The 12,825-nt window shown below is 31.1% G+C and overlaps 1 protein-coding gene across 7 annotated transcripts in view; it reads left to right on the top strand.

The window, feature by feature from the left end:
• Positions 1-7,256: 7,256 nt before the first annotated feature.
• LOC139527662 (calcium-transporting ATPase sarcoplasmic/endoplasmic reticulum type-like) overlaps positions 7,257-12,825 on the top strand; it is a 75,341-nt gene continuing 69,772 nt past the window's right edge. For all 7 annotated transcript variants that reach the window (XR_011665411.1, XR_011665410.1, XM_071323212.1 and 4 more), the window contains exons 1-4: positions 7,257-7,822; positions 8,000-8,017; positions 8,634-8,716; positions 9,568-9,672. Coding sequence is in view for 5 of the 7 variants with exons in the window: in XM_071323212.1 (XP_071179313.1) it covers positions 7,705-7,822; positions 8,000-8,017; positions 8,634-8,716; positions 9,568-9,672 (324 nt within the window). In the remaining 2 variants the exon portion in view is untranslated. The remainder of the gene's footprint in view (positions 7,823-7,999; positions 8,018-8,633; positions 8,717-9,567; positions 9,673-12,825) is intronic.

The following is a 12,825-nucleotide window of genomic DNA, read 5'->3' as shown; positions in this document are numbered from 1 at the left end:
AATATTAAGATTAACTTAAAACAAGAATTTTACCTGAAACATAACCATTCTGACTCCAGAAAACTATTAACAAAATTCAGAATTAGCGAACACACTCTTTTAATAGAAAAGGGTTTCAAATTTTGTCATGCTTAGGACTTTGAAAGCTTACTATTTCATTTTGCTTGCTCGCTATTCAAGGCCGTTCTGTAGTCTATTGAAATGTAGTCTATTGATATGAAATGGATAAAACGGGAAAAAGCTGACAAAAAATCTTTGGACTCAAGTATGAAAATAGTTGATATACGTATTCAACATTTTAAAGAACATTTTACTATTAACAATAATCACAATAAACCTATTTCTCGTATCAAACATAAACTAAAAGAACTAGCCAAGGAATTTGTTTTTGTCCCGGCCGATAAAGCTGCTAATAATATTATTATTATTGTTTGACGTAAATTTTACATTGAAGTTCTGAAAAAGAAAATCACCAATTCACCAACATTCCAACTGACTCCATTTTCAGAAAACGAAATCTGTAACAAACATAAACTTTTAGCCACCGCTTCACAAGCAGAGCCAAATACAATGAAAGTCCCAACTATGTATTGGCTTCCGAAGCTACACAAAACCCCTTACAAATATAGATTTATTTCGTCTTCAAGCCATTGTTCAACTACTAAATTGTCTATTCTTCTTACCAGCACACTTGGTACAATTAAAAACCTGATAATAAATTGTTCAAATAAAACCTTCGAAAATAGTGGAATAAATTACTTTTGGAGTGTCAAGAACTCGTTGGAAGTACTTGATAAATTGCATGCTTATATTGGTGATTTTGAATCTGTTCAAAGTTTTGATTTTTCTACCCTGTATACCACATTGCCTCACATTCTCATTAAGAAAAAATTCACACACCTAATTAAATGGGCATTCAAAAAATCAGAATGTGAATATATATGTTCAAACTCTGTTAGGTCATTTTTTAGTAGCAATAAACAAAAAAACTATGTTAATTGGACATGCTTTGATACTATATATGCCCTTGAATTTTTACTAGATAACATTTTTGTTCGCTTTGGGGATTCCGTATATCGTCAGATTATCGGAATTCCAATGGGACTAACTGTGCACCACTTATTGTGGACCTGTTTTTGTATTGTTATGAGTTACAATTTATGACAAAAATAAGCAAAGACCCATCGAAACAACATCTGATAAACAAATTTAATAATACTTTTAGATATTTGGATGATATTTTGGCTCTCAATAATGACGACTTCAGTATGTATATTAATGAAATTTATCCTGTTGAACTTACTTTAAATAAAGCTAATACTAACAATGACCACTTCCCTTTTCTCGATCTTGATATCTATATCACTAATGGAAAGCTGAATACTAAAATTTATGATAAAAGGGATGATTTTTCATTTCCTATCGTTAATTATCCGTTTTCAGATGGTGACGTTCCCTTGTCACCATCTTACGGTGTTTATATATCTTAACTTGTACGATTCGCTCGTGTATGTAACAATGTTTTAGATTTTAACGAGAGAAATTTATGTATTACTGAAAAATTATTACACCAGGGTTTTCGATATCACAAACTAGTCAAAACATTTACTAAATTTTATCATCGGTATAAAGACATCATTCGTAAATATAGCTCAACATGCAGACTTCTAATACGTTCAGGTATTTCACATCCAATTTTTTATGGAAATATTCTTTATAAAGCACAAAGGTGTCAGTATTCACCTCAGAAACTTACAAAACCTTTAAATAGACTTCTTAAGAAGGGATATAATTACGATACTGTTGTCAAGTCATTAAAGATTGCATATTTTGGCGTTAATATTGAGTCACTGATAAGGTCCTTGCATCGGAACTAAACACATTTATTCTAAAAACAGTTGTTGGCATGACACGGGTTATGTTCTTCTCATATATGTTATGATGGTATGATACTAAACCCCTAACGGGAAGGATTGTGCCTGATGTTCATATGATGAAATCATAATCTTTCAGTCAGTTTAATTGAAGTCTGGAGCTGGCATGTCAGTTAACTGCTAGAAGTCTGTTGTTATTTATGTATTATTGTCATTTTGTTTATTTTCTTTGGTTACATCTTCTGACATCAGACTCGGACTTCTCTTGAACTGAATTTTAATGTGCGTATTGTTATGCGTTTACTTTTCTACATTGGTTAGAGGTATAGGGGGAGGGTTGAGATCTAACAAACATGTTTAACCCAACCGCATTTTTGCGCCTGTCCCAAGTCAGGAGCCTCTGGCCTTTGTTAGTCTTGTATTATTTTAATTTTAGTTTCTTGTGTACAATTTGGAAATTAGTATGGCGTTCATTATCACTGGACTAGTATATATTTGTTTAGGGGCCAGCTGAAGGACGCCTCCGGGTGCGGGAATTTCTCGCTACATTGAAGACCTGTTGGTGACCCTCTGTTGTTGTTTTTTATTTGGTCGGGTTGTTGTCTCTTTGACACATTCCCCATTTCCATTCTCAATTTTATTGATCACTGTTTGCTCATGGGTATTTCTTCAACTTGCCTCATTTAGCAAGCATACCACATCTCCTTATTTGTACATTTTGTTTTTTATTTTAAATACCTTATTTCTTCACATTTCGAAAACAGTATAAACGCGATATGGAGTAAAAACACTATAGGATAACCAGCACGAATAAAATTGAGAATAGAAATGAGGAATGGGTCCTTCAACATAGCCGGAAAATCCATCACTCGTAAGCGGGTTTCAGCTGGTCCCTACGCAAAAATGTATATTAGTGCAATGAAAATGGACGTCACAGTATACTCCAAAACATGTAAATGAAATAATATTTAAAAAAATACAAGACTTACAAAGGCCAGAGGCTCCTAAATTAGGACAGCAACAAAATTACAGCAGTTTAATGATGTTGTGTGAATTCTTAACCCTCCGTTCCTGTATATCTTTAGCCAATGTAGAATAAACAAACACACAGCAATACTGACGCACAGTAAAACTCGATCTAAAAGAAGTCCGAGTCCGGTCTCAGAATAGGTAACAAAAAAAAAAAAACTAAGCAAAATGACAATGATACATTTATTGGCAAAGGACTATAAGCAGTTACGGACATGCCAGCTCCAGACCTTAGAATTAAACTGATTGAAAGATTATGTCTTCATCATATGAAAATCAAGCACAATCCCTCTCGTTAGGGGTTTAGTTTCATACCATCATAAAATATACGAGAAAAACATTACTCATAGCATGTCAACAACTGGTTTAAAAATAAATGTGTTTATTTCCGATGAAAAGACCCTATGAGCAAATCAATATTGATACCAAAATTTGCCATCTTTAATTACCTGACGACAGTATCGTAACTGAATAAGTCTGTTTAAAGGCCTGGTAAGCTTTTGAGGTGAATGTCGACATTTTTGTGCTTTTGTATAGAATGTTATCATAAAAGATTTGATATGAAATCGATAATTGAACGTAGAAGATGTCTACACATTGATTTATATTTACCAAATTATTTCCTTGTATCAATGATAGAATTTAGTAAATGTTTTAAATACCCTGGTGTAATAATTTTTCAGTAATACAGAGATTTCTTTGGTTAAAATCAAATACGTTGTTACAAATGTGCATACACGAGCGAATCGATCAAGTTGAGATATAAACACCATAAGATGGTAAAAAGGGAACGTCTCCATCTAAAAATTGATAATCTACAATAGAGAATGGAAATTCGTCGACTTTTATCATACATTTTGGTATAAAGCTTTCTGTAAGAGATATAGATGTCAAGATCCGGGAAAGGGCAGGGTTCATTGCTAGTATAAGCTTTACTTAAAGTCATTTCAGCGGATAATCTCTTTAGTGTACATACTGAAGTCGCCATTATTGAGAGCCAATATTTCATCCAATTTTATAACAGTTTTATATTCATTTTTTGTACCGGGCCTTTGTTGATTTTAGTCATAAATCATGACTCATAGCAATACAAAAACAGGTCATTTGACGATATATACGAAATCTCCATTGCGAATAAGAATGTTATTTAGTAAAATGCAATGGCAATGGTCGTATCAAAGCAGGTATAATTGACAGTTCTTTTGTTTGTTGTTACTAAAAAAATTACCTAAATGAGTTTGAACATATTTATTCGCTTTCTGACTTTTAAAATCCCCATTTGATAAGGAGAGTGATTTTTTTCTTCATAAAAGTATGAGGCAAAGTGGTCAGGGTATAGTATAGAAAGTCCCTGATAGGGTAGAAAAATCAAAACTTCGTTTCGAAATCACCATAATAAGAAAGCAATTTATCAAGTACAGTCAAACCTGTTTTAAGAGTTAGCGCAAAAAAGTGGTCTCTTAAGACAGGTACTCTTTAAATACAGGTTCAATTTATATGAAATGTACTCCAGAGGTATCTTTTTAAAAAAATGTACTTCCAACGACTTTTCGACACTCAAACACTATTTTCAAAGCCTAAATTGAATTATGTATACATTTTTTTTTATTATACCTACATTTATTCATTTCATCATACAAGATACATATTATTTGTCTCTGATCAGACCATCGACGGTTAATTATTTTTTGGCAAATCATGATAAGAAAAGACACGTAAGCTTTACATATTTCTGTTAAAAGTAGTAAGAGTTATTGTTCTTATGTTAACGCAATACGTTGCATGTGTCATTTTCTCTGGTTAACCAACGATAAACTTTTGTCACAAACTTAACCAATTCAAAAATCAATATTTTGAAACAATGTATATTCAAATGTATATGTTTATATCTTAACACATTTCGTAGCTTCGTGGGGAAATGTATAAGAGGTCTTATCGGAAAAACGACGAAGTTATATCGTTGTGTACTTATTTATAAGCCAAATAATAACAATAACTGCATGATTTTCAAAATTTCGACCATTTTATTCTGTGTTGAACCTGCGACTACTATAACCCAAGACATACACTTGAATACCATATCTTTTTTTTATGTATCTGGGGTTAAACCAATGATTTTTAAAGTATCTCACTATACAAATCCTTGGTTGAACTAGTTCCAGACTGAAACTGTATATATATAGCTGGACCAGCATTTAGTATTGAAATGCAAGCATTGTTTTATATTGCCATATATTTTGTTTTAATGTTTACTTGTAGATGTGTTTTGATCTACCAAAGTATCTCAATTGTCTATATGACGAGAGAGAACCACCACGAACAAAGCTCAACGGAAACGAGACTCGATCCATCCATTCATTTCAACGATTTTTATAAAATTGAGAGACACAAATAATTTTGTAAATCATATATAGATGTATAATCACCTTATTGTAAGCCTCAGTCGGACCAAACTGAAAGCCATAAGCATAAAAAAGAATAACATGAAACCCCCGATTATATGAAATTATATAATTCTTTCAAAATAAAACAGAAGGTTAACAACAATTTATGGGTTAAATTGTGAGAAAGTTTCAGTAAGTTGTAATGTGTACTAAGATAAGATTTATTTTATTATTAAGTGTCACCATTCATTACAGTACCTATGTATATAATACGCATAAAGTCATAAGAACCTAACATTTAGTAAAACTGAGGATGCCAGCCGAAAACAACTTATTACGGACAATAGCATTTAAAAAAAACATCTAATACATACATTAAAGGTCAACTGTTTTACATTTAAAAAGTATTTCGTAAATAAAACAAAATAAAAAACATATATAATTTCTATAGATGACATGTTTTCGTCGGTAAAACATAGAATAAAGGGAACTAGCTAAAAGAGTAACCACATTCTCATTACACACAAGATAATGAAGCTTTGCAATATCGCATAAATAATCATAATCAACATTTAAAAGACAGGCATATGGCATATAATTCATGTCTGATATCAGAGTAAAAACAACAATTAAAAAGAAAGTGTTTTTCATCTTCAATTTGGCCGCTATCACAAAAAATACATAAACGGTCTTGTAGAGGTTCTGGTGGTCTAGCATATCGACATGTTTTAACTTTAATTTGTAACGAACCAGCTCTGAAAACCGAAAAATACGTGCGTGGCATCTAGTTTTGAACAATCTTTAAAATCTTACTTTAATACCATAATCTCATGGGCAATGTAAACCCCATACATTAGGCTATGATTCAGCATTCATACATCAGTGGAGATTGAAAAAGACTGAAATACAAACTGCATGCTAGTACATCATTAATATTATTCTTTGAAAGCTTTGCAAATTCTGTCACAATAAAGTGGCTCTTGAGTTCCAATCCCGGCCAGGAAGAACAAAAACTTTAATGATCAACCATAGATGGCTGATATAAAGACAAATTATACTGTATTATATATATATATACTGAAAGGATTTTCTGCTTATATTCTAATCTGCATGTTGTGTATATGTAGCCCCCCCCCCCCCCCCCTAATATATATATATAGTCAGCAGGGTTTAAGAACATCAGTTGTTCGACCTGTCAGTCAAATGCGTTTTGTTTAAATATACTTTTTCACTTTTTTGGTCTTTTGGAAAATGTTGTTTGTGCTGTATTTAGACCCTTCTACCGCGAAATTTGTTTTACATGCATACGTATAAAAATTGCGGTTTTTATCCAACGCAATTATAGGTTTGAATGTAGTTTTCAATTTAGACTCGTTTTAATATATATATATATATATATATACGGCAAAAGGCTCCAAAGAGCTAATGTTTGTATTGTTATATGTAAACCGAACCAAAATAACACTTTCGTATAGGTACAAAGGGCTAGATATATATATCACACTTTATATTACCGTTCGCATTAAAAAGGGGGTATATATTTTTTTCCATTGATGTAATTTTGTTTAGTTTTTTCTGTCATGATCAAAGATTATTCCACTTATTAATCATTCAAGAAGTTCACGTTAAACCTGTGTCACGTATAAATGTGCTCGTCACTAGTCGGGAAGCCACTTATAAGATCTTATAGAGATAAAATGTCCCCATGATTGGGAGTCATGATTTATTTTACCACCACCCGAAACATGTATTATTTTAGTATTTAAAAAAAAAATTGTCATCACCAGTCAGCTTAATGTGTGCATTATCATCAGTAACAATGCTAACTAAAAAAATACGTAAAAGAAATAAATATAAACAAGTTTAATAACTTCGGGGAAATTTGAGATATAAATAGTACTACACAACTGAGTGCGACCTTTGACACATTTGCCGTCATAAATATCAGCCAATCAAACATCACCACATCTGGTTTAGGTCGTTTGTAAACATTGGAATATTCCATTACAGTCATACTTTTTTAATCATTATTTTTATAAAAGAGCCAACGCAAAAATTTAAGGATCAAATTAATAAATTCGTATTGGCTTAGATATTGAAAAATATACAAAAAATTACATAATTACTCCCAAAAAATGTTCACGCAGTTAACTCCCCCTTTTTGATGACGTAGATTCTTCCTTTACCTAACACGGCAGCGATTCTGCGATACCAGTGTACGGTGCTCCACTGTTCTACATCGAAAACTCAAGCCAGAAATTATAAAATTTCTCGCTTGAATTTTCAATAAGCTTCCATTACACCAAGACTGCAGGAAAGGGTCCACCAAAGTAACAAATTCTATGATTTGAAAGGATTTTCGTGAATGTTCTGACTTGTCTTTCGTGCGTAAAAACTGATTTACATTTCACCGAAGTATGGAAGCTTCACATACAAAATCCGTGGAGGAAGTGTTGGATTTTTTTAATGTTGGGGAAGAAACTGGATACACAGATGATCAAGTTAAGGCTGGAATAGAAAAATATGGCCCAAACGGTAAGAATTTATTGAATCGTCATTCACATGTGTTTGTCAAAATTCTCCATTACTCGAGTACAAAGTAAATACACAAGGTTTTTTATGACACGTTGTCGCGATACCATATACCATGTGTATGTTTTTATTGGGTTAGATTTTCATGTTTAACAAAATGAATTTTAATTTCTTTTTCAGAATTACCAGCAGAGGAAGGTATGTATTGTCACATGTTATCTTTTAGTTTGTGTTAAAATAAATCGACTTCCTATTTATAAAAAATATGACAACATTTCAGTGCACATGTTCACAATTATATGTCCTGTAGCTTGGGAGTTAAGAGTTGTTTATTTAATATTAGTGTATGTATCCCTATTGTAAACTATCAAAATTGGCATGAACTGATGAAATACAAATTAAGAAGTAATAGAATGTGTGTACATGCAACTATCTACAGTCTTCTTGTAGGCTAAGGGGCTCTCTTTTAAATGCATATATAGGACAGTACTGGAATGACATAGAGGGATACACAGATTTTGTGTATTCAGAAAAAAAACAGTATTTTGATGATTTTTTGATTTTAACAAATTATGCATACAAGTTTAAAGGAAATGTGGTCTCAAACATATCTTATTACATTCATTTCAATTTTCACTGGTATAATATATAGTTTATCCAAAAAAAGTTGAATACATGCACACAAACTCAGCTTCTTCGTTACATCTTTAAAGTGGAATGAACATCAATAAGATATTTAGAATAATTACCTTTGCTTTAGAGTACCTTGAAATGGCTCATTCATCAAGATAAATTTATGTAATGTCTTTTGCAGGTAAACCTCTATGGGAATTAATTCTAGAACAGTTTGATGATTTATTAGTCAAAATTCTTTTATTAGCAGCTGTAATATCTTTTGTAAGTATATTTTGTTAATTAAGCTAGAACAGGAATCAGCATTTCCATAACTAAGTCTGGTTATGCCAAACTCAAAACAAAATGCTTGTCTGGTGATACAATCCTTTTATCTGAATAGGTTGGTAGGTACACTGTACATTCATGTAGCTATAGGAACCCCTACATAGAAATATGGTCACTTTGGTGCTTTTTGACAAACAGTAAACAGTTTGAACTAAGTAAGGTCTCTGTTTTGCTGTGAGGGATGTATAAGTGCAATGCCACATCTCGCAGAACAGGGCACTTAATCTGATGCTTTGTGTAAAGAGAGTGCAAGGCTATCACATTTTATTATTGGCCACTAAACAGTAATTTGTAATTCAGTTTACTGTCATATTAGGATTTCTTAAAAGGATCTTTTTTTGCCATGGTTTGCCTGACAGAAATCATACTAACTAATAATCAATGGCTTAATGAAGAAATAGAGTAGTCATAAATGACAGCTGATCCCAACGGTCATAATTATTATTATTTTATTCAAATCATTAATGAAGCTAATGATGGCTTAATTTTGTTGTAGATATTTGTCACTAAATTAGCTAAGAAAATGCCATTGCTCTATGATTTTAAGTTGCTTAAATCTGAATTTCAAGACAAAAGTTACAGGGTTGATTGAAGAAAAAACACTACATAACATTGTGTTATATATCTTGGACAATGGGATAATTATGCCTATTGGTCAAGGCAGAGCAAGGCTGTAGTATATGTATTATATAGGGTAATCTTATTATAGATAAACAAATTTAGTCAATTTATTAAAAAAAAAAAAAAACGCTTAGATTCAGATTGAGGTAAAATTTTGAATATTTCAGGTATTAGCTTGGTTTGAGGAAAGTGAGGAACAAGTAACAGCATTCGTAGAACCATTTGTTATATTGACTATTTTAATTTGTAATGCTGTAGTAGGAGTTTGGCAGGTAAGTCAAATTTAAGCACATATACATGTACGTGTACAAATGTATACGTGTAAATGTACATGTATATACACAGTAACACTGTATGTATATGCCATACATTCCTACAGTAGTGCATGTGCCCATTTTGCATTTGTTTACTCCCTATTGATTTACAATGTATTTAATAACTCGGGACAAATCCTTAACAATTAAAAAGGAATAGATTTAAGATGTATGACACATGCTTGCTTTAAAGACTTTTTTTTAATAAAAGATTGCCACGTTGCTCATTCCTACAGTGGGGTGGGTTATGAAAACACATTTGGGATGATGGAATTCTGCAGAATTGCCATATCATTGTCAAATCATTCTGATGAAGGACTGTGGAATTAAATTCATTCTTTTCAAGAAAGTTCTCAAGTACTCTGTATTATATAATGGATAAAAGATATAACATAAATAAATGAAAGGTACATGTGATATTATGATTTGGTTACAACAATCCTTCCATGATTCCCTCTGTCAGAGGCACTTATATAAAACATCTGCTGAAAGTATACATGTAGGCAGAGTAACATTCATAATAATGAAGAAGTCTTCCTTTGCTGAAAGCTTTAAAGTGTATTTATATCATATGAAATGTTTGTTTCAAGTTCTTTAAGTCATCAGAATGGGTACAGATTTTATTTTATTTCTTTTAATTTGGTGAAAAATTCAAATTAGGTACTTGGTCAAATAAATTATAAAACGTTATTATACTTGTTTAACTTTATGAATGACATTAGCATGTATAAGAAGTCTGGTGCGAAAAACTTTTTTCATTAGTCATGTTAGTGTTTCTTTAAGAATATATCCCAGAAAAGTTGTGCCAATAAATTTGATTATCTCTTTTTGTTAATAAATGTTAATTTAAAGTTCAACACATGTACATTTTTATGTTGATTGAAGATTTATATCTACTAGTAACATTCAATGTATTAAAGGGGTTTAACAAAATAATAAACAGCACTTTGAAAACAATTTAAATTATTGTCAAAATAACATAGTTTTGAAATAGTATTCAAAAGCTTTGATAATGTTATTGTTATACACACTGAAAAAAAGTATTATTTATATTATTTACGGTTTATGATTAATAATAAAAAGATTGATTACAAAAATGACAAGGGAACTAGTATACTTTTGTACATTTATTTATAATGATAAATCATCTTAAACATTAATGTTACATAAATGCAAAAGATACAATAAATATATGTTAGTAAAATGTATGTTAGACAGATTGAAAACGAAATAATTGAAATTTAAAGAGATGATAAATTCCATCATTAAATTTTGCATCAGTTATGATCAATGCAAGTATGGTCAGGGCACATTGTACATATACATGGATTGTCTTGAAGGTCTTCATGAGTTTTGAATGATGTCAAGATAAATAAGTCGTGTACATACATCTACAAACTGTAACAACATTTTGTGCTATTTGTTTTGGGATTGAATAAAGGATAAAACTTAAGTTAACGTTACACATAAATTCAGCCTGTATGTCTTTTTTTTACCTAATTCCTTAGGCTACACAAGTTGTACACAAATATTATTTAAAACTGAGTGAACTAACAAATTTATATGTACAAATGTAAAAGATTTGTTCTTAGGAATTTGTTTAGACATTGTTGTTTTAAATAATGAAATCAGAAAAAGTGCTGAGCAATTGCAGTTATTAATTAGCTCTAAGGTTTATGCTTCTTTCCTTATCTTTACGAAGAAGATGGAAAGTTCATTAGAGGGACAAATATATGTGCTTACACATGACCAGGATGGTATCATAGCAACCTAAATATAAACAACATTTTTACACCTAACCAATTTGCAAAGTTAATTTGCTCATCACTTACTATTACAAACAATGTACCAGTAAGAACATGCGAGAGAGGATCGGAGAATAACAAATGACAAGTGTCTGGAAAAGTCATTTGATTACACAAGATGGAATCAATGACGTAATTATTGTATGCTACATACATGTATGTGACAGATTTTGAGTCATATCTAAATGGAATTTTCCTGTTTTCGTTTAATTTCAAGTTTCCTACCACCACTAGTTGGGTCTTTGTGAAGTTTAATTTGTAAAAGGTACAACTTCCCTGTGATTAAGCTAAAAAGTTTACCAATAGTTTTTGAAATGGTTATGAGATGACATAAATGTTAAACCAAATGCTAATAGACCCTTTAATTGCTTGTTAGTGTTAACTTTAATTTTTATGTAGAGCTACATGTAACATTGAAAAATACTTGTCCTGAACATGCATGAAATATTTGCCACTGGACACTAAGCAATTAACAATCGATCAATCTTTGAAGGTTACATTTACATAATAAAAGAAGAAATGAATATTCACCACATCGAAATGTTAACAAATTTGTTAAATTAAAAATTAATTTGTAAGCTCAATACTGCAAAATATTATCTTAATTTTTTCTTGTTCATATATTTGGTTAGTCTAAACTACCTTTTACTGGCCCACCTCAAATTTCAATGGCCTTGTACCAGTGCTTACATCCACCACTGATCAACTACTAATAGTTAAAAATTTGCAAACATAAGGGAAACTTCCTATCTAAATGTATTACATCATATGATAACTGATATTTGGAAGCTAATACAGTCTTTTGAAGATGTGCAGACTTCAGAAATTGAACTTTACATGTGTTCCTTGTTACATAAATAAACATTTTCTGACAGATAGTATCAGACAGTATAACAGATGTTCATTATGACTTCATATTAATGAGTTTGATAAATAAAAAAAATGGATAACAATATATATATTTTCAACATTAGGAATTGGATTTAGTTCTTCTCAATTAGCTTATGTGGTCAAAGTTTAGGGCCCAATTTATATGTTTCCTTTTTCTTTTAACTTGATACATTGTGAAACCTTCAATAAAGCTAGGTTTGAGAATTAAAATCCTTAATAAAACGATACCAGTACTTATTCAATGCTCCTTTTGTATGCACTTCAAAATCTTTTAAACATAATTTTCATCAGTGGGCTTCAAAACCAACATAAATAAAGGACAAGAACAACTGAAAAACAATTAACCAAAAAATATCAACAAAAAGACTTGCTAGAACCAGCTAAGGGATCATTGAATAAAAACATTACATCTTTG

This window comes from Mytilus edulis, chromosome 6 (genome assembly GCF_963676685.1).
Source record: "Mytilus edulis chromosome 6, xbMytEdul2.2, whole genome shotgun sequence".
Classification (NCBI taxonomy): Eukaryota; Metazoa; Mollusca; class Bivalvia; order Mytilida; family Mytilidae; genus Mytilus; species Mytilus edulis.
Note: the sequence above shows the minus strand (reverse complement) of the source record. Positions and strands in the feature narration are given on the sequence as shown.